At 47.1% G+C, this 24,455-nt stretch overlaps 2 protein-coding genes across 2 annotated transcripts in view; both read right to left on the bottom strand.

Moving 5' to 3' along the window:
* The window catches only part of LOC311368335 (NF-X1-type zinc finger protein NFXL1-like), a 17,707-nt gene extending 2,960 nt beyond the window's left edge, over positions 1-14,747 (bottom strand). The window contains exons 1-21 of the mRNA XM_084487137.1: positions 14,612-14,747; positions 13,698-14,053; positions 13,402-13,584; positions 12,814-12,923; positions 12,564-12,694; positions 11,950-11,994; positions 11,693-11,826; positions 11,268-11,353; positions 10,434-10,509; positions 9,859-9,959; positions 9,317-9,431; positions 8,959-9,083; positions 8,663-8,785; positions 8,136-8,226; positions 6,278-6,398; positions 4,733-4,889; positions 4,041-4,132; positions 3,046-3,067; positions 1,930-2,058; positions 1,604-1,758; positions 1,150-1,219 (exon numbers count right to left, since the gene is read on the bottom strand). Coding sequence (XP_084343263.1) covers positions 1,150-1,219; positions 1,604-1,758; positions 1,930-2,058; positions 3,046-3,067; positions 4,041-4,132; positions 4,733-4,889; positions 6,278-6,398; positions 8,136-8,226; positions 8,663-8,785; positions 8,959-9,083; positions 9,317-9,431; positions 9,859-9,959; positions 10,434-10,509; positions 11,268-11,353; positions 11,693-11,826; positions 11,950-11,994; positions 12,564-12,694; positions 12,814-12,923; positions 13,402-13,584; positions 13,698-14,046 — 2,415 coding nt within the window. The 5' untranslated portion in view covers positions 14,047-14,053; positions 14,612-14,747. The remainder of the gene's footprint in view (positions 1-1,149; positions 1,220-1,603; positions 1,759-1,929; positions 2,059-3,045; positions 3,068-4,040; positions 4,133-4,732; positions 4,890-6,277; positions 6,399-8,135; positions 8,227-8,662; positions 8,786-8,958; positions 9,084-9,316; positions 9,432-9,858; positions 9,960-10,433; positions 10,510-11,267; positions 11,354-11,692; positions 11,827-11,949; positions 11,995-12,563; positions 12,695-12,813; positions 12,924-13,401; positions 13,585-13,697; positions 14,054-14,611) is intronic.
* A 1,183-nt stretch (positions 14,748-15,930) lies between these two features.
* cnga1b (cyclic nucleotide gated channel subunit alpha 1b) lies at positions 15,931-24,455 on the bottom strand (the record flags this gene model as incomplete). The annotated part of the gene is made up of 14 exons (XM_084487450.1): positions 15,931-16,116; positions 16,766-16,937; positions 17,296-17,531; positions 17,886-18,038; positions 18,165-18,290; positions 18,734-18,906; positions 19,820-19,956; positions 20,340-20,514; positions 21,661-21,767; positions 22,075-22,179; positions 22,325-22,450; positions 23,491-23,559; positions 24,054-24,115; positions 24,396-24,455. 14 exons carry the CDS (start codon positions 24,453-24,455, stop codon positions 15,931-15,933), a joined length of 1,887 nt encoding a protein of 628 aa, XP_084343576.1.

The raw sequence follows: 24,455 nt of genomic DNA, 5'->3' as shown, positions 1-24,455 counted from the left end.
GAGAGAGAAAAAGGGGAAGTGTGTGTGTGTGTTTGTGCATACGTGTGTGTGAGAGTGTGTGTGGCTGGCGCCAGAGCTTAATTGATTACCAAGAGTAAAAGAGAAGGAACAAAGGAAATGGAGGGCAAGAAAGAAAGAAAGAAAGATGCAGAGGAAGAGAGTAAGACAGACAGAGAGACAGACAGACAGACGGGCAGACGGAGTGAGAGTGTCCACTGTTCTTTTTGACTTGTATCAGAGCATCATCCTGATGAACAGTAACGTGATCTCACACGGTGACGGCGGACCACCCGACCGCTCACTGTTTTCCTTACAGAGACCGCCCTGTGCTTCAGGGTGTGTGCTTGAGTGTGTCTCAGTGTGTTGCGCATTGTGTTTCAGTGTGTTCCAGTGTGTTGCGCATTGTGTTTCGGTGTGTTCCAGTGTGTCTCTGGGTGTTGCGCATTGTGTTTCAGTGAGTTGAGCTTTGTGTCTCAGTGTGTGTCAGTGTGTCTCAGTGTGTGTCAGTGTGTGTCAGTGTGTGTCTCAGTGTGTCTCCGTGTTGAGCTGTAAGATTCCGTGTGTTACGGACAGATCCTCCCCTCAGCCAGAGCAACACGCTGGCTTCCTGAGGGCAGCCGTGCACCCAGGTATGCTGTTATGATAAGCTTCTGAAAACATGGGCAAGCTAAGTTAATTATATCAGGAATGAGTAGAAAATGTACACTAAACCAAAACAAAGGTGTGGTATGAACAAGAAGACGGAAGAAAGAGGCCGACGGACAGACAGACAGACCGATGGAGGGACAGACAGACAAGGAAAACAGAGACAGACAGAGAGGGACAGAGAGAGAGGGAGACCGGTAGAGACACACAGACAGGAAGACAGAGAGAGAGACCAGTAGAGAGAAACAGAGTCAGACATTCTCTCTCATGGAAAGCTTCAACACTCCATCAAACAGTGAATTCCAACATCGACACACACACACACACACACACACACACACACACACACTTACAGCCAGTTTGATAAGTGAGGTCTCATGATGCATTACTCTTCAAGCCGAGGTGTGTTAGAACACAGAGCAGAACGAGTAAGTCCTTACGTCCATGTGTCTGTGTGTGTGTGTGTGTGTGTGTGTGTGTGTGTGTGTGTGTGTGAGAATGTACCTCTTTAGGACACTGGTTGTTACAGGAGCCCAGCTGTATCTTGGATTCACGGTCGGCCGACTGCAGTCTCCTTCGCACACAAACAACAACACACACACACACACACACACACACACGTGTCACCTTTGACCTTTAAATGAGAACAGGCCCACAGAGCACACCTGGACCAGATGCCGTGTCTATCCCCAGGTGCGCGTTGCCGTGGGAAACAGATGGCCGGATAGGGGAGTATCATAGGTGGTTTAAGAGGAGCTTGTGGATACATTCGTTTAGTCATTTAGCAGACTTTTAAGTAGGTTTCGATCCATGTCTTTAGGGAGATGGTAGGGGTTGGGGAGAATCTTGCTCTAGGAAGGCTTCGGGTAAAAAAAAATAGAGTAAAAAAACCCTGACCCTGTGTGCGATTGCATGCGGTACGTATGCGAGTGTGTGTGTGTGTGTGCGTTGTGCGTACGTGCACTCCACGTAGATCAGGGTGATCTTGCAGTGGCACCGCTGGCGGATCATCTGCTGACAGACGGGACAGTCTCCCGGGTGACAGCGGAGGGAGCAGGGGTGGGGGCAGCCGCGAGGGCGGGGCGTACAGCAGCCCACCTCACACACCTCACACTACAAAAGGGGGAGGGGGGTAAGAGCCAGAGAGAGAGGGGGGGGAGGGGGGGGAGGGGGGGGAGAGAGATTCACTTTTTTATAATTTTCTAAAATGACCCCCAGGAAATAAAACAACAGGGGATATATAGAAGGGATGAAGATGCAAGTGGTTACCGTGGTTACACTCACCCCTGTCTTGTTTCCCTTGGTTACCGTGTGGCACTCCCTGGTGCAGCTGTGGTTGCCACAGGTCAAAAGTCGTCCGCAAGCTCGCTTGCAGGTGAACGGGCCTCGCTTGTGACATGGAACAGGACTCACCTGATACAGACACACACACACACACACACACCAAATCGTGAACCCCCTTATAGCAAATGAAGACGAGATGTCGGCTAAAGGGCCATATGCTCTATGTTCCGTCCCACAGCAAGCATTAAGAACCACATGGCCACTAGGTGAAGAGTCCAATGAGCTGACACACTGGATGCTGTGAGCAGTCCCGTGTCTCATGGGCGTTGTAGATCACACACGCAGAACTACAGTGCCACGGGGTTCTGACAAACAGAATACAGATTTCTACCACTCTCCTTCCAAAAGCACACCACCTCCTGAAGCTGTCTGGAGGTGACTGGGACAAACACAGAGGGAGAGAGAGGGGTGGAACGACAGAGAGAGAGAGAGAGAGAGAGAGAGAGAGAGGTGGAACGACAGAGAGAGAGAGAGAGAGAGGGGGAACGACAGAGAGGGGGGGAACGACAGAGAGAGAGAGACACAGAGAGAGAGAGACACAGAGAGTGAGAGACACAGAGAGAGCGAGAGAGAGAGAGAGAGACACACAGAGAGAGCGAGAGAGAGAGAGAGACACAGAGAGAGAGAGAGCGAGAGAGCGAGAGAGAGAGAGAGAGAGAGAGAGAGAGAGAGAAAGACAGAGAGACAGAGAGCAAGAGAGAGAGAGATGGAATCACAGAGAGAGGGGGACAGAGAAGAGACGAGGTGGGGGACAGAGAGACGGCCTGTGCCAGGAATATAAAAGCACTACCAGGATGAGGAAGGAGAGATAGATTATATGAGAGAGAGGACAGAGGAGGACAAACGGCTGCAAGGGAGACGAGACCAAAGCGTGGTAGGGGACAGAAGCTTAGAGAGGTTGCAGATGGATAGATGGAGCGAGGGAGGAGAGGAGAGGGAAATGAGATATTTTCATTTTTGCATCACTCTCAGGCACGAAGGTCAAAGGGTGAAAGAGATAAGAGAAATAAGAGAACCAGACAAACTCAAAGATACAAGCCCATGACCCCAACTTACCTCATGTTCCCCAAAACAGGCGCTGCAGAAACACAAAACACAACGCAACTTAGCATTGTATAAATGTCATATTATCCACCATCAGCTGTCAATGCTATCTCCATTAACCTTACTGTCATCATTACATAATTACACCATAACTATCATCATTGCCGTCATAATTGTCATTATCCCGTGTCCATTGTTGTTGCTAAGCATAGAGTGCGTGATGCCTGGCCAGCATCAGTGTGATCCCTGACATACCAGTAGTAACTAGTAGTCCAGTAGAACCCCGAACCTCTACCTTGGCTTATTACGTTGATATTATATGACACCCAGAAGAAAACTCTCCAGCATGCAGGGGTGCAGGCACACACACACACACACACACACCCGTCCACAGACACACACAATTTGGAGTCACTAAATGCGTCACAAAAACTGCAGGCAGTTGGCAGCTACCAGAATGTTTAAAAAATGTGTGTAAACAAATACACTCACAGCATGTAGCATGTGTTCTGTCTCAGGTCTAATGTTCCGTGACAAGACCAAAGCACCACAGCATGACTGTGCACGTGTGTGCGTGTGTGTGTGTGTGTGTGTGTGTCCAAATCACAAAGTTGACCTTAAAATTGTTACAGACCAAATCATGCATTGTTAATTGTCTTTTAATTATTTTGTCTTTTGTATATTTGTATTGTCGGTCACAACGCCCAACAACTATTTGTCAAATTAATTAACGCTAGTTAAAGATTAATTCGTTAAAGCTAGTTTTTCAGGAATCCTTTATTTATAATATATTTATATGCATATGTTATTTATTGTTCAATAACATTGACCAATCGTAAAACACGGTTCTAAATACATATTTTCTTAAACAACATTAGTGAATCGGCCCACCAGATGTTTGAGTGTGAGTCTGCATGTGTAGATCTGTGTGGGATTGCGTGCGTGCGTGCGTGCGTGCGTGCGTGCGTGCGTGCGTGCGTGCGTGCGTGCGTGCGTGCATCACGTACGTTGGTATAGGTACTTGACATGGTGGACAGGGCAGGGCTTTCTGGACGAAGGCTGGCTCAGTCGGTTGCTCCCATGGACCCGCCACCTTGGCCTAACACACACATGCACACGCACACAAATGTTACAATGTCCCACTTTGGTCTGGACACATGAATTCATATGTGAACTCGACACGAACCTTTGACATTGACGGTCATACTACGACTTACATGTGACTTCACTAGGACAATATGCTTCGAAACTAACTGCACGCTATACTAGCAGGACGGGTGTGTTTTTATATAACGAGGGCCAGGACAGCGGCATGTGTACCTGACCAGCAAAATTGGGTTTGTTTGTGTATCTAACATGGCCCAGGACAGGTGTGTGTGTACCTTAACAGGATCAGGCCAGGTGTGTATATCTAACGAGGATCAGGACAAGTGTACGAGTTTCTAACGAGCACCAGACCAGGTGTGTGTGTTCCTAACGAGCACCAGACCAGGTGTGTTCCTAACGAGGGCCAGGCCAGGTGTGTTCCTAACGAGCACCAGACCAGGTGTGTTCCTAACGAGGACCAGACCAGGTGTGCTTGTTCCTAACGAGGACGTGGCCAGGTGTGTGTTCCTAACGAGGGCCAGGCCAGGTGTGTTCCTAACGAGGGCCAGGCCAGGTGTGTGTTCCTAACGAGGGCCAGGCCAGGTGTGTGTACCTGTTGAGACTTGATGAGCACCAGGTCGTGGCAGGGGGCGGGACACGTGTGTTTGCAGCGGGTGAGGGCCAGCAGGCAGGGCTGGCGGCAGGGGGGACAGGCCTCTTGGTGACAGCGGTGGTTCTCCCGGGCGGGGTGGTGGCAGGTGGGAGGCGACCTGGAGACACGGAGCAGAGGAGGATCATTTAAGTAGTTATTTATTGACCTATCTCCTCCAAATATTGTTCACCTTCAGACGTCATTCCATTTTTAAAACGTCAACTTTGAATGAAATCGCACACCATCATTCAATTCAATCGACTAACCCTTAATATGTAAATAAATTGATCTTTAAACTATGTTTAACTAACATTTAAATAATCCTCACGTTTTTATATTTTTACTTATCAAAACAGATTTTCGATATATTTTATATAGTCGTCACACTGCTCTAGCCCAAGTTAGCTTTACAAAAGCCTAACATTTCGGACCTCCAATGTACATTTTTCATTTGAAACACAATTCAAAACTTCAACTGTGGTTTCAACGGCGTTAAAATGAATCAAATCGATCGGAATGATACTCGTTGAGCATTTGTTGAGCGTTTGTGTGTGCAACCCCTGTTTACATTACACTGGGTCCCAATGGAGGCTCTCGTCTTCCTTGGCACAAAAGTCTAGTCTTTTAGAACAAATAAACTCACATACTTGAAGGGACAGACACATGTTGGACCCCCAGATGTTTGTTTTTCTTTTTACCGAGCAGGACAATGTCCCATTAAAAGAAGTCTGAGTTATAGTCTTTCAAGGTTATGGGCGGACGCTAGGTCCTTCATACATGGCTGGGGGTCTGCTTGTGGGAGAAGCGAACAATGAGGGAGGCTATGTTTATAAATGCTCTGTAAAACCCTTTTTTCTTCACGTTACGTATGCACACAAAGAAAGTATCAGGTGCTGGGACTCCACAGAGCCCGACGTTATGAGCCCTTTCATTCGGTGGCCTAGCTTTGAAGAAGCCAGACGTTTAACAATTAACACACATTCTGCCACCACAAATGATGTCTTAACTTTAGTTATTATCATAACAATACCCCTATGTATCGTGCTAGTACTATTTCTACATCTAATCATACTCATACTTATCATACGAATAGACCCAAAGTTCAAACTTAATCACTTAGGTTTAGCTATTTAGATTGAGATTGAGATTCTATTAGAGACTTTCCCAGAAGCTTGACATTATTTCAATGGTTTGTATGTTTATACTGTTATGCTTATTCCATTCAAACTTTTAACTTTTGAACTCAAATCTTTTTACTTGGGTTCAGCTATACAACATTTCTTTACGTGTTGAAGATTTATTGAACATATTTCAAAGCTAATTTTAACAGCAATCAGCGCATTTCCTAAAGGAAAAGCCTTTCCTAGTGGACATCTCGTCCACACACACACACACACACACACACACACACACACACACACACACACACACACACACACACACACACACACACACACACACACACACACACACACACACACACACAGCCCTGGTCTGTGCGTTTACCTGCAGAGCTCCTTGCAGCGTGGGGGCTTGGTGCTCCGCTCTCTCCCGCACGGGACCACCAGGCGGGAGGTGCCACACGCACACTTCACCTGGACCGTCTCTGGACACGGATAACAGGCACCTACACACACACACACTTTAATACGTGTCATCCCTCCATCCCTCTATCTCTCCTACTTCATGTATGTACTCTATGATTCATCCAGCATTCTGTGGATCCTCCGTCCCTCTATCTCTCCTACTTCATGTATGTCCTCTATGATTCATCCAGCATTCTGTCTATCATCCCTTCATCATTCTGTTTCCTCTTTCATCACTCCATCAGCCTTCAGTCTGTCCTCTATCCTCCCTCCATCAATCGGTCTCTGTAAACCTGTATAATTCTTTTTCTCCCCCATCGGTCTAACTGTCCTCTATCCTCTCTCCATCAGTCTGTCTCCACACCATTTTCCCTCGGTGATTGTCTCTCCCCATCTGTCATGCTGGACGAGTGTACGATGTCGGCTGAAGGCGTTTGTTCAGCCATCGAAAAAGGCGACAGTTGAACAAATCGTTCCTAATTTCGGGGGCCTAACTTCCAATTAAAAAACAGAGACCTTTACACACAAACACACACAAAGACCCAAACACACAAAAGGTAAACACACACACACACACACACACATAGACGTGGAATGTGGCAGTTGCCATCTGATGACCTATGCTTCCTGTGTTACGCCAAAACCTTTCCCCCGACTTGCATGCGTGTGCGCGTATGCGTCTAACGATCTTTCCCTCGCTCCTCAAAAGGTCAGGGTGGCCAATCAGAGGAGAGAAAGGCCCATCAATTATCTTCTATCTTTTCAGCCAATCCAGTGAGAGACAGACGAATAAATTAGCTTTTATCCCCCTATCGGGAGACAAAAGACAGGGAGGACATTTAAACACAAACAAATTGCACACAAACGCATGCAGACACACACACACACACACTTTACATGTGTATGGGAAAGCGATGACCTCTACATCCTGGTTAAACTCATTAATCCAACTCAACAAAGACACAGAAGCCTTTGAGTGTGTGTGTGCTTGCGTGTGTGCAGTTGTGTGGGCGGGTGTCATGCAGCTTTTTGATCATTTTCAACCAAATCTCAAAGCAGACAAACAATTGCTCCTTCTCTTGGGTCATAAAAGACACACACACACACAAACACACACACACAATCACATAATATACCAATATATTTAGTACATAGAAACGCAGTATAAAAAGTGAATAAAAATTAAACGGTTATTAATCAAGTCTAGGGCTGGCCGCAATTAGTAAGACAAAACAAGACTTGTGTTCCACTAGTCCCACATGCCAACAAGTAGGCTAACAACGAAACGCTATTAGACGCACATTGAGAAAGCACACATAAGGAACCTGAGGGATGAAGAATGAGAGCTTGTACTTATATTGACATGCTCTCAGTGTGCTATGAAGAAATACTAAACTACGCCGAAACACACCTCTCTCACACACAGAGACGTAGCACGGCGGTGATCCAACCTACACATCGGACACAGACGTGCACTACTACACAGAAGGTGCTGTGGACTCAGAACATTCCAGAGCCTGACCCTTGAACCTCTCTCGCTGTGGCTGTCCCGGCCAATCACAATCCACCAGGCACACACTCATCTGAAGTGACCGTTTCTGCGTGGAGGTGGTGCGCGTGTGCGTGTGTGCGCGTGTGTGTGTGTGTGTGTGTGTGTGTGTGTGTGTGTGTGTGTGTGTGTGTGTGTGTGTGTGTGTGTGTGTGTGTGTGTGTGTGCGTGCGTGCATGTGCGTGCGTGCGGGCGTGCGTGCGTGTGTGCGTGCGTGTGTGTGCGTTACCTTGGTGACAGATTGAGGGACATTTATGGTTGCGGCAGCCCAGCGATCGTCCACAGTTCTGGTCACATGGGGGGCAGTTACCGGGGCAACACTGCGGCGCCACAGGACAATTTGCATAGAATGCGAAAGGTTAATTTAAACAATTACTCAAAATAGTGGCCAGTATGTTGGTATAGCATTCCAACGGTTCTCTTTTAATAATGGCCCATCGGTAGCATAGCATGCTAAATGTTAGCATAGCATGGTTCTTTTTAACAAGTATTTAGAATAGCGGGCAGTATGATAGAATAGCAGGCAAAATACTTAATACAGAAATTTGAATTAAGTCAAGCGATCCAACTTATTTCAAAAATATATTTGCTTTGATAAAATCAAATATTAAAAACAACATAGTCGCCAAAGAAGGATTGGTGTCCATAAAGCAAATGACAAAGTGTAAACCGCGTGTGTTTGGGACACAGCGCCTCCTGGCTGTGCGGGGGGACATGTGTCTCTACGTCTGCCTCCGGTATATAAAAAGGGGGAACCTTTCTCCTGCACTGGTGCCTCTGGCAGCCCCGGGTGTTGGGGCACTTGGTGTCACAGAGGTACTCCTTGTGACAGGGCACCACGCGGCTGTAGCGCCCGCACCGGCACCACCGCTCCACCTCCTGCACGGGGGCAAAACACGGACCAATCAACCTACATACAAATCATCAATTAATCAATTAACCAATTAACCAGAAGACACATGTCGTCGATCCACCGATAATACGCTCAATACGTCGATGTACGATCGCGTGTTATGTTGGGTGAGCGAGTGAGTGAGTGTCGGTGCGCTCACCTGTCTGCAGGTCTCACAGTTGCCATGGTGACATCTCATGGAGCAGGTGTGTATTCCGCACGTCAGCGGACGGTCACACGTGTCCCCGCACGTCCCGACCTCCTCCGTGCACGGGCGCGAACACTCTGTACACACACACACACACACACACACACACACACACACACACACACACACACACACACACACACACACACACACACACACACACACACACACACACACACACACACACACACACACACACAATAAAATGCCATCTATCAGGGTGACTTGGTTGTTGATGATGATCAATTATCATCATCATCAGTGTGTGTGTGTGTGTGCGTGCGTGCGTGCGTGCGTGCAGTGAACTCACTGGACTTTCCGCAGGGACAGGCCCTCTCCCCCGTGCGGGGGCAGGCGCCACACAGACCCCCGTGACACTCTCGGTCGCAGGTGTGATTCCCACAGGACAACACACCTCCGCACACCTTGGGGAGGGGAGGAAGAAGGAGACGAGGTGTGTTTACATTTACATTTAGGGCATTTAGCAGACGCTTTTATCCAAAGTGACTTACAATAAGTACATTTGTCAGAAGAAGAAGGTGAAACCATATATATGCTGTCGGTGCAGTAAGGATGTTCATAGAAACAAGTGCAGAGCACTAACAATCGCTAGGTTAACCCATTCCCTGTAACCTGTAACACACCTGGGGGATATACTTATTAGACCTACTAACTGACATGCAGATTGACTTGGCTTCATTGAATTACATTTTATTTAGAAGAGGGGGAAGCGAGGAGAGGAAGGAGATAGGATGAGGAGGGTAGGAAATGTGAAGAAGGAAGATAATAGAATTGGGGAGATTTTAGAGATAAGCAGGACAGAGGCAAACAGAACAAGAGGGAGAGGAGAACCTGTTGGCAGTTCCAGGACGGACTGGCACACTCCCTCTCCGCCTGCTCGCGTCCACACACACACCTCTGAACACTGACCCGGGGGCACGGCGCACAGGGCCCTGGGGGAGAGACGGACGTTAAGACAAGGAGGAGCCACGAGGATAGAGAGAGAGAGAGAGAGAGATGAAAAACATGTCATCAATACCAACAGGTTCTATTTCTTTTCAGTGTTCTCTACTTAGAATTAGGGCTGCTCGATTATGGCAAAAATCGTACTCACGATTATTTCCTTCAATATTGAAATCATCAAAAATAATAATAGTCAACTCGATTTTATTAGTTTGGAGATCGTTTGACCAAAAAAAATAGAAATCGCGATCAGAATTCGATTAATCACACAGAGCTACTTAGAATATAAATATACATGATGTGAGGAATATATTTGGAGTGCTATATTACATACTATGTATCATATGAAGAGGTCATGGGTAATAATTGACGATAAAAATGCAGCACATGAGAGTACATCAGAAACACACTAACAAGTTTCAGGGTTAGATCCACTATAGGTGTGTGCGTTTGTATGTGTGTACCTGAGTGACACTGTTGCGTGCAGCTGTGTTGTTTGCAGGGCAACATCTTTCCACATCGTTGTTGACATGACCAGGCCTGACAGAACGTACACACACACACACACACACACACACACACACACACACACACACACACACACACACACACACACACACACACACACACACACACACACACACACACACACACACACACACACGTTGAAGAACATGATGATTAAGTTGGTGCTCTGCATCTCGATGGTAGAGCAAGGCACCACCGCCAGGGATTTTCGTCCCCACCGTGCTATGAACATTGTATGCAAGCAAAGGGTTTATTTTGCTTTGAGCACCGGCCCAGTGTACGTTATCCAGCTTAGTTTGATTCTATGGTTGGACAAACGGTCTGCTATTCAGAAATAACACATCATTTACTGCCCCAATTGACCAGAATAGTGTATTTGACAAAGCCATGCAATAATCCTATTTAGCCATTTAGTATGATTCTGATTAGTCAACTAGGGCATTCAGCGGTCTGTTGTTTCTGAATAGCAGACCGTTGCTAAGTACGCTTTATCGAACCGTAGAATCTAACAGACCATTCTTTTTTGTGGAAGCAGTAAAATCCTTTTTAAAATCATCCAAATATTTGTGCGTGTTGAGGACTTGCTGCTGACAGTATTCTGAGATAAAACGACAAATGAGATATTTATTCAGTTAGAAGCCGTGTTATTATCAGGATAATGTACATATATCTCTTATATATCGTTTTGTGACCAAGAATGTGTGTGACCATGGAGGCATCCATGGTAGCCGTCGGTACCCATGGTTACTGTGGGTTGTTGTTGTTGTTACCTTGTTGCTACAGCGACGAGGTAGAGGCCGGCCTTTGCCACACATACAGGAAACATGGACCATCTTCGGACAGGGAGGGCAGGGGCCTGGTGCGCACACACACACACACACACACACACACACACACACACACACACACACACACACACACACACACACACACACACACACACACACACACACACACACACACACACACACACACACACACGTAATTACTTCATTACAAATGAATAACAATTGTGATGTATTTGTATGTTTGTACATATATTAAACATTGTTGTTGTGATTTTTGGGTGTGTGTGTGTGTGTGTGTGTGTGTATATGAATGTATGAGGTTGTGCATGTACAGTATATGAGTGTGCGAGGTTGTGTGTATGTTTCAGTGTATATTAATCTGTTGTTGTTGTGCGTGCGCGCGTTACCTGGGTGACAGAGCAGCAGACAGGTGTGTCCACAGCCGGGGGTGAGCGGTCTCTCACAGACCTGCCCACAGGAGTGAGGCAGCAGCCAGGGGTCCACCGGGGGGTCCTGCACCTTCTCACAGTAACACACATACCTGCACAGACACACACACACACACACAAACACGTATACTACGACACTAGACGGAGGAACACTGAAGTAGCTTTACGTTGCTCTAATGACAATACGGACAACATGGTACAGAGATGAAACCCACCTGTTGGGGGTGGCGCTGGGCGGGTACTCTGTACGGCACTTTGGACTGGAGGAGAGGAGGGGGTAGAGGGGGGGGGAGAGGGAGCAGAGTAGAAGGACAAGGGTTAACTACTTAAGACCTTTTCCCACATTTACTTGTGGCCCCATGCAAGATTTCCTGCATGGGGCCACGAGTACATGAGGACAGGGATCGATATTCTAGGGAAATCCGCAACAGCAATTTTTCCTTCTCAAGACCAAGTAACATTTCCGGACCACTGATGAAAAAAGAGGCGCGTTAAGGGTAACGTCCATCTGACGTGACGCAAATTTCAGATGGAGCGAGCTACCCAATCACAACATTTACAGTTCACAAGACTCCGGACAATTTTGCATTGCCGCCATACGCTGCAATGCCCCTTGGCCCATCTATTCCAGTGTTGTTGTGTCATGTGTGAAAGGGCGCGAGACGCAAGTCCTCCAGAATGTTACTGCAAGTTTAGTAGTGAAAATCACGAGCGGTGCCTGAAAGTTGACGCTTGTGATTCACAGGGGAACTATCGGTGAGAGGGGCTTTAGTCAACCGTTCAGTCGCGCATCAAGAGGTGACGGTGAGAAAGCCGCTTGTCTCCTCACCAAGGCCATGGGTGCTGCTTCTGACCAAAGTCTTCGTCGGTCACTGAGGAGACGAGGAAGGCGGAGTCCTTGGCCCACTTCTGGATGCAGGGGATGTGGAAGAGAGAGTAACACCCGGCACAGCTCCACACCTAAGGGACACGCAAGAGACACATGTAGACTACTTTGGAGGGAGTGTGTGTGTGCGTGTGTTAAGTGTGTGTGTGTGTGTGTGTGTGTGTGTATGCTTGTGCGTGTGCGTGCGTCGTACCGCCTGGATCCTCTTGACGGAGGCGATGCAGATGAGGCAGGTGACCGCTCCGGACTGGAACAGCTCACTCACATACTGATTGGTCCTCTCTAGCCCGTTCACATCACCCCCTGCACACACACACACACACAATTCATTTAAAAAAAAATTGGATTTGTTTGTGCACCGGTATATAGCATTCATAGGATTGTAATCCATTCCTTGTTACCCCCCACTAGTTGGGTGGTGGAGAGAATGCAAGGGGCACCATCTATTGGTTAAATATGATACTGCAGCTCTCTGATGACAATCATATACCCATAAGAAACTGCTTAGTCACATTAATAACAAACAAGCATGACTAAGTTAAAAACAAAAAATGTAAATACAGGGGCAATGATTCTGCACAGAGGAAAAACAAACAAAGACATAAATAAAGTGGGGCCGGCCCGTCTAGTGCTTAAAACCTGACGCCCCGGTTAACAGCCCAGCGGCTGCATCGTGGACAAACTGGAGCCGAGTCACAGAAGAGAGACTCAGAAAGTGAACAGCGAGCTGCGGTAGTACAGACGGGAGGAGACGATAACACGTATGATTCCTTTGTGTTACCTGTCTGGTCCGTGTAGGTCGTAAAGGTTGAGGCGAGAATCTTTCCCTGCTTTACATCCCTCGTCCCAATCGCTTCATCTTCCTCATCGGAGGAGGAGGAGCTGTAATGGCTCTGGACCAATCGTTGAGCAGTAGCCATGTTCGACTTCCTGATCTCCTCGAACTTCGATTGGACAGCCAGGCCTGACAAACACACAGTAGTATTTTTTACAGTCCTAAAGCTGTAGTCTGTGTCAACAAAAGACTGTTAGAATTTGCTGCCGAGTGCTGCACAACACATTGAAACATTTCCTTACTTTGTTCATTTTTTGACGAGGGAATGGTGTTCATCTTGCCTCCTCCTCTTCCTCTTCCCTCTCCTCCTTTACTCCCCTCTGCTGTTGCTCCTTTCCCCTCTCCTCTTCCTTTCCCCTCTGCTCCTCTCTTGGCCCCTGCTTTCCCCCCTGCTCCTCCTCCTCCTCCTCGTGCTCCTCCTCCTCTCTCCTCTCCTCCCCATACTCCTGCAGGAGGAGCTGGTTTGGTGGGAGCAGGAGCAGCAGCAGCAGCTCCTGGTCTCTCCTCCTTCTGTGGAGGTCGTGACCTCTCACCTGAACCAGCACTACCTCTGCCACGCCCCTTGCCTTGCTGTCTCCAGGCTGGCTCCATGGTAACCCTGGGATAGATGAGACTTGCTGTTCGTGATTATTACTAGCCAAACTTATATAAATACCATCATATATATACACCATCATAACCCATTCAGATAGCGATAGAAAGGTAGGCTGACAAAAGATAATGCATGTTCATGAGTCTGAGTCTATTCACTGTGTAGTTGTCCAATGTAGTTATAATGTAGTTATAATCTATAGGCCGACTCAACTGTGCAATTTATGCACATAATGTTTACAGTTTGGAATATCTACAGTAGTATAGCATATAGCACAAGTATATGTTGACACAAGTCCTTTTTTCACTCTTGAAAGTCATTTAGACTATGTAGACGAAGCGTATACCCCCATTACAACTCGAATGTTATGAATGAAAACGTGTTTTCTGACATTCGGCTAGCGATGCATCTTGTGTAAAAGTATATGTCAACATGGTAAATCATGTTTAGCTCTGTGCCTGAGGTGATTGGTCTTCTATACGCAAGTCCTGCAGAGTGCAGTCAAGGGTTAGCACTTCTCAGCTAACCATGACATGTTTACAAGAAACGCAAGAAACAACTTACGAGTTTCGGGAGTGACGTTCAAGTACAATGAATAAGCACTATAAATAAATGTCTTCCGGTGTTATAGAGGTAGGGATTAATAAGAGGAATATGATTTAGCAAAAAGTTGATTCACCGGAGCTATCGCGCACTGTACTGTGGCCGTGTGTAGACATGCGCATTAATGTGCCGATGGGAAATGTAGTTCTCAAAGTCAAGGGACGTCATTGTTTTATACTGGAGCTCGAATTGAAAGTACTACAAATACCATAGCTCGTAGGAAAGGATAGGGCAGTGCTACGTGTCAAACACCGTTGATGCTCTCTCTCTCTCTCTCTCTCTCTCTCTCTCTCTCTCTCTCTCTCTCTCTCTCTCTCTCTCTCTCTCTAAATAATTAAATGACTATGAATACGAATATGAAGTATTTATATACATCTACAATTAGGTGTTTTTCAGATTCAACTAATTTTATAAATAAGAAATAAAACCTTGAGAAAATATATATTTTATTGTTTTATATTATATATATAAAGATATATATATACATATATATATATATATAGTTACATATATTATACATTCAATCTATGAGTGTAACCTGTTTTGTTTAAGCATCTTTTGATTGTGCATGAATACCCATGATTCTTTTATTCATTAACATAGAAAAAATATTAAAGAAACTAAATGAAGTGAACGTTTATGGCAAAGGATTGTTTGTCTATAAAGCACAACCTCTAAACTCAAGCAATAATGGTATGTCAGGGTAGCACGGACTGTAGATGTCAAATGTCAAATATAGATGTCAAATGCCACCAAAATGTCAAATGTTTCGTGTTACAAAGTTTGGTCGCTCAGCTCAAATTGATGCTCAGATACGTTCTCTGTTCTCTGAGTTTTCAATCACACGTGGATGAAACCCCGCCCTGTTGTTCGTCTGTGTTTTCTTTTCAGGGTAAAAGTGTGTCCCCTATAATACTAGGATTATATTTTAAGATCCATTAATTAAACAAAGGAATTTTAATTGCAATAATACCTTACAACGTCAAAACAGTGGTTCATTCATTCTGATGTAAACAAAACAAACAAATGAGTTAACCATCTTCTTTTTCAATTACTTCCTCTCCTTTCCTTATCCTCCCCTCCCTCCTCCTCCCCTCCCTCCTCCTCTCCTCCCTCCTCCTCCTCTCTTCCACACCTCCAAGCTTCGCTACGCCCACTACTACGACTGCATTGTTCCTCCCTCCCGGTCTCTCTCTCTCCCCCCTCTCCCCCCCGCTCTCCCTAGGCCCTGCCACACCCACTAGGTCTCCCTCCCCCGTCTAGGACCACGCCCACACTTCCTACACAGGAAGTGTGGGCGGGACTATCTTCTTCTCCAGCCGGATGATCCTGTGCTTCAGCTTGCTCTGGCCCGCCTCGTGCTCGGCCAGCAGCTTAGCGTAGCGGGTCTGCAGCGCGTCCAGGTTCAAGGTCATGCGGTCCACCTTGTCCTCCATCTCTTTGGGGTCGGGACCCTGGGCTGCCACCTAAACCGACCAATCAGAAGCAAGCGCGACGTGTCACATGTCATGTCTCACACACACACACGCACACACCTACACCTTCAGCTGAACAAAGGTTATTCACCCGGGTTATTCATCCTGTATTATTTTATATCTTAGAACCCGTGTAGTCTACATTTACATTTACATTCAGGGCATTGAGCTACTGTACTGAGTTACTTTTATCCAAAGCGTCTTACAATAGTGTAGTCTACTAGACTGGCTATTGCCAGACAAACTCAATCGTAGATTGCACGTTGGTCTGGGGAGGCTGCTGGTCGTTTTCTTCTGCACAAGAGGCGTGATCAACGGGCCCAGTTCAAATCAAGATTTGAGTACAGTGATTTGGGTACGGTGATTTGGGTACAGTGATTTGGGTACGGTGATTTGAGTACAGTGATTTGGGTACGGTGATTTGAGTACGGTGATTTGGGTACGGTGATTTGAGTACAGTGATTTGGGTACAGTGATTTGGGTACGGTGATTTGGGTACGGTGATTTGAGTACAGTGATTTGGGTACGGTGATTTGGGTACGGTGATTTGGGTACATTTGCATACAGAGTGGTGTCTGTGTATGCTGGGACACAGAAAGCGCTTGCGCGTGTGTGGTGTGTTGCCGTGCAACAGCCTCACCTCCAGGTCCAGCAGGTTGTCCTTCATGAGGATCTGCCGGCCCTTCTCCTCCAGCATGGCCTTGGCGTCGGGGTACTCGGTCAGAGCCTCCATCAGGTCGTCCTTGGACAGGCAGAAGAGGTCAGAGTAGCCGATACTCTTGATGTTGGCCGTGCGCCTGTTCCCCGCTTTACTGCCTGGGGGAGAGGAGAAGATTCAAGATGGTTTATCGTCACATGCACAACAATTACAGCAGCGTTCGCTGGCAAGGACATTCTTGAGTCTCAGGCTCCTTCGACGATGCAATATAAAAAGAAAAAGTGTAAGAGAAACTCAAACTAGACATGAAATAATTAGAATAAAATAAAAATATAATAATAATAATAGCTGTGAATGAAATGATGAGGAGAGTGGGAACAAAAAATCTGAGGAGAAGAAACAAGGATGACTCAGAGCTCGCATTTAGTTGCAGTTATCAGATGACATTGCTGAAATCAGATGACAGAATTAGAGAGATAAGAGAGAGACAGGGACGGCGAGAGAGAGTCCACGTACCTTTGATGGCCAGAATACTGATCTCTCCAAAGTAGCTGCCGTCACTGAGGACGACAAACTGTTTGATGCCGTCGTCCGCCACCACGGCCAGCTTTCCCTCCTTGATGATGTACATCTCCCTGCCGATGTCCCCCTTCTTACAGATGTAGTCCCCGGGGCTGTAGACCTGGGGCTGCAGCTTCAGCACCAGCTCCACCAGCAGCCCGGCCTCACAGTCGGCAAAGATCTTCACCTGGTGGGCAGAGCGGAGGCAGGGGTGGGTGAGGGGGGGGGGGGAGACGAAAGGAGAGAGATGGGAGGAGAGAGGAGGAGAGGAGGAGAGATGGAGAGGTGAGACCAATGGAATACAGGTCAATGCACAGCGTTTAATAGTTATATGTTGTCAGAATAGTTTCATATATAGAGCTTGTATGTGTGTATGTGATCATGCCTGCCTGCATGTGCGTGCGTGTGTGTGTGTGTGTGTGTGTGTGTGTGTGTGTGTGTGTGTGTGTGTGTGTGTGTGTGTGTATGTGTGTGTGTGTGTGTGCGTGCGTGCGTGCGTGCGTGCGTGTGTGTGTGTGTGTGCATGCGTGCGCGTTTGTACCTTTTTGAGCGTGTCCAGGTGGACATTGATGGCTATCTCAGCTCTGAGTTTGTCCGGGAGAAACTTCAAGACCTCCCTCTCGTCCACAGCTTTCTTATTGGTCCACAGGTAGTCAAACCACTTGATCACACGCTTCTCAAGGTCTACCGTCACCTGCAGACACACAAACAACCCCAGTCAAACTTCACATTTGACTTACTGACTGAACTGATTTGCTGAATGCACACACAGACAACACGAGTCAAACTTCACATTTGACCGGCTGGCTTACTCTCTGACCTTTCTGAAGGTCATGTACTGTTTTATGGCATCGATGCGGGCCTGGAAGTTGGCCCTCGCAGCGTTCATGTTGGTGATCATGGAGCCGACGTTACCAACAATGGTAGCGAAGATCAACACGCCCACCTGAGAGAGCGAGAGAGAGAGAGAGAGAGAGAGAGAGAGAGAGAGAGAGAGAGAGAGAGACACAGCAGGAAGCACAAGAGTACATCAACGCTACCCATGACGTGAACATGAAGTTTTCGAGTGTCTCAATCAATAATGTGTGTGATGTGATGTTATCAACCATGTCATGTTTCATGTGTCGATTGAAATAGTCAAACATTTCCAACATGCCCCCCAATACACAGCCGCCTGCTATTGGTCAACAATACCAGGTGGATGATTGCTTCTTGTCCCACCATTAACTCACGTCATTAAACAAACAGCACACACAATACATCACAGTGACTATATTGTACCCTGTTCAAATGTAATAGTAGTTTTGACAGCCTTTGTGACCCCCCCCCCCCCCCCCCCCATTAACGATGTAGTTATATAATTATATCAGGGCCTTAAGCCACACCCACCAGGAAGTCTGTGACCACAAAGAAGTACTCAGAGTTCTCGACCGGGGGCGGGGTTTCACCGATGGTGGTGAGTGTCAGGGTGGACCAGTACATACTATAGGCGTACTTCCTGATCAAGCGGGCGAACTCTGGGTTCACTGGATCCGGATACACAAACCTGTCTGAACCAAAGCCTAGAGGAGCAGAGGAGGAGAGGACGGGGGAGAGCGGAGAGGAGGAGAGGAGGGGGAGAGGAGGAGAGGAGGAGAGGAGGGGGAGAGGAGGAGAGGAGGAGAGGAGAAGAGGATGGGGGAGAGGGCAGAGGAGGAGAGGAGAAGAGGAGGAGAGGAGAAGAGGATGGGGGAGAGGAGAAGAGGAGGAGAGGAGAAGAGGAGGAGAGGAGAAGAGGATGGGGGAGAGGAGGAGAGGAGGAGAGGAGAAGAGGATGGGGGAGAGCGGAGAGGAGGAGAGGAGAAGAGGATGGGGGAGAGCGGAGAGGAGGAGAGGAGAAGAGGAGGGGGAGAGGAGGAGAGGAGGGGGGGGAGGAGGAGAGGAGGAGAGGAGAAGAGGATGGGGGAGAGCGGAGAGGAGGAGAGGAGAAGAGGAGGAGAGGAGAAGAGGAGGAGAGGAGAAGAGGATGGGGGAGAGCGGAGAGGAGGAGAGGAGAAGAGGATGGGGGAGAGCGGAGAGGAGGAGAGGAGAAGAGGAGGAGAGGAGAAGAGGAGGAGAGGCAGAAGAGGATGGGGGAGAGCGGAGAGGAGGAGAGGAGGAGAGGAGGGGGGGGAGGAGGAGAGAGAGGAGAGGAGAAGCAGTTATTGTGCCTGCCACCATCAGTTGGTTGGTAAGTTGACGTCACAACAGGGTATAACATATTATTTGGTTCGTATCATGGGTTCAACTCATGCGTTTCTTTAACAGTGCTTCTTAGAAGATAAATAAACAGGAAGTGAGTCAAGTTGTATTCTCTTTTGCGCTGCAGATATGTGCTGTGCTCGGGACGCCGTACGCGATAGCTCAGAGGGAACACTGATTTTATGTGTGTTTATGTGTGCGGGTATCTGAGGGTCTGTGATTGTGAGTGTGTGTGTGTGTGTGTGTGTGTCGGACCGATGGCCTTGGAGACGGAGTAGTAGAGGCAGGCGTTCCAGTGGATGATGATGACGATGTACATGACCAGGTTGGAGATCCGCAGCAGGTTTGGGTAGTTTGTCCTCGTCTCTGTTCTCTGGAAGAACTCCAGCATCCTGCCACACAACACACACATATATATATGCACACACATATACACACACACACACACACACACACACAGGACATGTCTAAGGACATGGTCCTTACGACAGTGATGGTGGTTTTTGCACCATCTTCCTGGAATAACCTGCAGAAGCAGCTCAAGCTTCGAGACCTCGTTACTCTCAGTGAATTTAAAGCTGTCGTAAAGAGTTTGACGTCGGACTCCATTGGAAATTGCAAATGGTTTTAGTCAATGATCTTAATGTATTATCACTATTGCACTCGTAAAAGAGATTTTGATTTCAATGAGACTAACCTGGTTAAATAAAGGATATAATAATTATAATAATGTTTGTGGGTGAGTGAGTGAGTGAGTGAGTGTGCGTGTGCCTACCGGTTGAATCGGAGCAGCCTGTTGAGGCGTATCTCGGGGTAGTTGATACCGAAGTAGGCGTAGAAGACGTCCGTGGGGACGATGGTGACCAGGTCCAGCTTGAACTGGACGCTGTTGATGTAGCGGTCCCGCAGCTTCTTCTCATCCTTCACCAGCAGACCCTGCTCCAGGTAGCCTGCACACACACACACACACACACACACACACACACACACACACACACACACACACACACACACACACACACACACGCACACATACTGTATATGTAGACACACACCTAAAGACACACAGATATATATATGGTAGACACACACACCTATAGACAGATATATAGATAGATATAGATATAGAGATATAGAGATAGATAGATATAATGTAGACACATCACCTGTTCACACACACACACACACACACACACACACACACACACACTGATATATATATATATATATATATATATGGAGACACACACCTATAGATACACACACACACACACACACACACACACACATATATATGTAGACACAACTACTATAGACACACACACACACACACACACACACACACACACACACACACACACACACACACAACACCTATATACACACACATACATGCATATCGTAGACCCGACTCCGATAGACACACACACGCTGTCACATTCCTTCATTCCGGTTTCTCCCACTAGATGTCCCTCCACTCTCTGTCTGATCCCCTTGCTTCTTCCACACCTGTATTCAATTACTCCTTTTCTCTGTTCCTCTGCCAGGCTGTCTTTGTTCCCCTGTGTGTACACATCGCCTTTCAGCCTTGATATCTTCATGTTTGATCACCCTGGTTTTTGATCTTGCCTGCCACCCCGATTATGGACTTTGCCTTTTCTCTGTCTGGATTGTTTGGCTTTTGACTTGTTTGAACTGTTTTCCTAAGGTTGATTACCTGGATGTGCTAGTTTGTTTTATTTGGATGTACCTTTGTGAAGTGCCCAGCTTCCCAGTTAAGACTTAGGATTTAGACTTAACCCTGTGTCTTTCATTTCTAGAACCAATACACGTATTGTAGACACGCATACACACACGTAGACACAACTCCTATACACACATACAGTACATATATATTGAAGACACACACACATGTATACGTGTGTGTGTGTGTGTGTGTATGTATGTGTATATATATATATATATATATATATATATGACCCAACCCTTAGACACACACATACATATATTTACTGTATGGGATGTCTATACATTCGGTGTGTGTGTGTGTGTGTGTGTGTGTGTGTGTGTATTTTTGAGTGTGTGTGTGTACTGACCCGTTCGTGTTCTGAAGACCATGTCAGCGATGTAGATAAGGTCAGATGAGTAGTCCAGAAAGGCCCAGAGCATAAGGTAGTCCGTCTGTAACTCTTCAAAAGATGCCCTACACACACACCCAAACACACACACACACACACACACACACCAGTGTTAACAACACAACAAAGTTAACTTCAGCAGCTCGTCAATGTTATTTTGCCCTTTGCTTATTTTGCCACATGATGGGCTCTCATGACTGAAGTTGAAGTTCATTGTTTGGGCTAAAAGGTTAAAATACGTATGTAGTTCAAATGTACTGGAGCTATGTATGTATTAAAAGGGGCCCACATAGGAGACGACCACCTGGCCAGGGGCCCAAAGGCAAATCGAGGTCAAACGGACCGGCTGTGGAAAGCACCGGAGTCATTTACCTTGCTATGATCAGCGTCCAGTTGTACATAACAGGCATTGTGACGATAAAGAGCCAGTGGTAGTAGGTATTACCAGCTGGATCAAAAACTTTAATCTCCTTAGGGCTACACACACACACACACACACACACACACACATACACACACACACAAACACATTAGAAACTTGAATGCATATTAATAACAATATTATTAATGTGATAATAACAATAATCATGGTAATAATTATTCATATTATTCCCGAACTCACACTTCCTTCTCCTTCTCTTTCTCTTTCTCTTTCTCCTTTTCCTTCTGTTTCTCTTTCTCCTGTTCCTTCTCTTCCTTCTCTTTCTTTCTCTTCTCTTTCCTCTCCCTTAGCTCTTGTCTTTCTTTCCTGGAAAAGAGAGACACTTCAACATGTTGTTTCATCCCTATGGACGGAGGGATGAAAGAACAGAGGGATGGAAGAACGGAGGGATGGAAGAAGAGAGGGATGGAAGAACGGAGGGATGGAAGAAGAGAGGGATGAAAGAACGGAGGGATGAAGAAGAGAGGGATGAAGAAGAGAGGGATGGAAGAACGGAGGGATGGAAGAAGAGAGGGATGGAAGAACGGAGGGATGGAAGAAGAGAGGGATGGAAGAACGGAGGGATGAAGAAGAGAGGGATGAAGAAGAGAGGGATGGAAGGACAGAGGGATGACACTGAGGCGACCCCCCGTCTGCGAGAGACAAGACGCGAGATGAAGTGGCGTGTGCCCACGAAGGCAACGGCGCAGCCTAAGGCTGGGGTTAGAACCAGCCTGTTTGCGTCGATAACACACACTCGATCAGTGTGTGTGTGTTGCCATGTTGGACAGACATGGCCGAGGTCTCGACGGCTTGCTTCGTTGTTATGTGTGGTTTGTTAGTTTTAGGACGATACCAGTGTTGTCCCTTGAACAACAGTTTCTCTGACATGGTACAATGCAGCTTTTAAAACAAACTTGTGCGTGTTGTTCTTATGTCGGACACACCTCGCCACACACACAGGAGCTTTTTAAATGTTTGAGGCGGAGGGATGATAATGATGGAGGCTGATGGAGGGGTGATAATGATGGAGGCTGATGGAGGGGTGATAATGATGGAGGCTGATGGAGGGGTGATAATGATGGAGGCTGATGGAGGGGTGGATAATGATGGAGGCTGAGGGAGGGGTGGATAATGATGGAGGCTGATGGAGGGGTGGATAATGATGGAGGCTGATGGAGGGGTGGATAATGATGGAGGCTGATGGAGGGGTGGATAATGATGGAGGCTGAGGGAGGGATAATAATGATGGAGGCTGAGGGATAGAGGCTGATGGAGGGATGGAGGCTGAGGGAGGCTGATGGATGGAGGCTGAGGGATGGAGGGTGATGGAGGGATGGAGGCTGAGGGACAGAGGAGGTACGTACTTTCTCTTCTCTTTACTTTCTTTCTTTTCCTTCCTTTCTTCTTTTTTCTTCCTTTTCTTCTCCTCCTCCCTTAAAGACGACAGGTCAAGGGTCAAGCATGTGTGTTTATTAGTCTGTTTATGAGTGTGTCTGCACATCTTTCAGTGTTTGTTTGCATCTGTGAGGGAGAGAGAGAGAGAGGGTGTGCGTGAGAGAGTTGTTCTATGTGTCTCTATGTGTTTGTCAGAGGGATCGGAGAGAAAGAGTGTGTGTGTGTATATGTGTGGGTGTAAGAGATAGAGAGAGAGAGAGAGAGAGAGAGAGAGAGAGGGGAGAGAGAGATGTCTGTATATGTGTGTGTGTGTGTGTGTGTGTGTGTGTGTGTGTGTGTGTGTGTGAGAGGTACATTGAAAGAGAGCGATGCGACGAGGTGTGTGTTTGTCCACAGTGTGTGTGTGTTTGAGAGAGAGAGGGAGAGAGTGAGAGAGAGAGAGAGAGGGAGAGAGAGAGAGAAAGAGTGAGAGAGAGAGAGAGGGAGAGAGAGAGAGAGAGTGTGTGCCTCAATGTGAGTGTTTGTTTCCTACTCCTCTTCTTCGTTGTTGTTGCTGTTGTTGATGTTGAAGAGGACACCAGCACCTCCCCTTCTCTGTGACCTTCAGAACAATACAAGAGCTTTAATCTCTATACCAATCGCGACACATGCTCTCAGCCAATCACATCCCAGGGCCAGGGGATACACAGGAAGTAGTGTCCACAGCTGAACCTTCAATTTCACTGCTGCACATGCGGTGTGTCACCTGAAAACAATACTTCCTGTCTGGCGACGACATGTGACTCTTGTTTCTCTGACAACACCTTTCTCTCCCTCACCTGTCCCCCCTCGGCCCCTCCCCCATCTCCTGCAGGGCAGTAATGGGCGGGGTCACTCGGATGGTGGGCGGAGTCCCCCCAGGGGCGGGATCTAACGGAGATACCTTGGTCGGCAT

This window comes from Micromesistius poutassou (genome assembly GCF_964030765.1).
Source record: "Micromesistius poutassou genome assembly, chromosome: 23".
NCBI classification, from domain to species: domain Eukaryota; kingdom Metazoa; phylum Chordata; class Actinopteri; order Gadiformes; family Gadidae; genus Micromesistius; species Micromesistius poutassou.
Note: the sequence above shows the minus strand (reverse complement) of the source record. Positions and strands in the feature narration are given on the sequence as shown.